Source organism: Saprolegnia diclina, assembly GCF_000281045.1.
Source record: "Saprolegnia diclina VS20 unplaced genomic scaffold supercont1.90, whole genome shotgun sequence".
In the NCBI taxonomy this organism is placed as follows: Eukaryota; Oomycota; class Saprolegniomycetes; order Saprolegniales; family Saprolegniaceae; genus Saprolegnia; species Saprolegnia diclina.
Genome location: NW_008246157.1, coordinates 11,584 through 12,051, shown reverse-complemented (window position 1 = coordinate 12,051; position 468 = coordinate 11,584). Strand labels below are relative to the sequence as shown.

General features: G+C 56.4%; 1 protein-coding gene across 1 annotated transcript; it reads left to right on the top strand.

The window, feature by feature from the left end:
- Positions 1-71: 71 nt before the first annotated feature.
- Positions 72-427, top strand: SDRG_15374 (hypothetical protein; the record flags this gene model as incomplete). Its single annotated transcript, XM_008621545.1, has 2 exons — positions 72-326; positions 381-427. Coding segments are annotated over exons 1-2 (288 nt in total), but the record flags the coding sequence as incomplete, so codon positions are not given.
- Positions 428-468: the final 41 nt, after the last annotated feature.

The window sequence follows — 468 nt, the reverse complement described above, 5'->3', positions numbered from 1 at the left end:
ATCAAGCCCGACAATATCCTCCTCTCGTCCAAATACTACATCAAAGTGGGTGACGTCGGCATCGCCAAGGAGGCGACGACGAACATGACGACGGGCGCGGGTACCAACAAGTGGCGAGCGCCCGAAGTGCTGACGTCCGGAAGTCGCTACGGCACACCCGCCGACATTTACTCGTTTGGGATTCTCCTTGAGACGCTGTACCCTAACCCTACCGATGCGAGCACGGAGTGGGTCACGACACTTGCAGCGGATTGCACGGCGGTGAATCCAACGCGGCGTCCGACGGCGGCCAAGATCGTCGATCTTTTGCGTCCCAACTTGCAAGCGTACGTCGTGCAGTACTCCTTGTTTGGTGTTTACACCGGTCTCCATTTACGTAGACAACCGCACCTCGTGACGTCGATGCCAACCTTCGAGGTTGATTGTGCCGTACGGTCTACGAATGATATGTTGTCCACAATCCTAGAG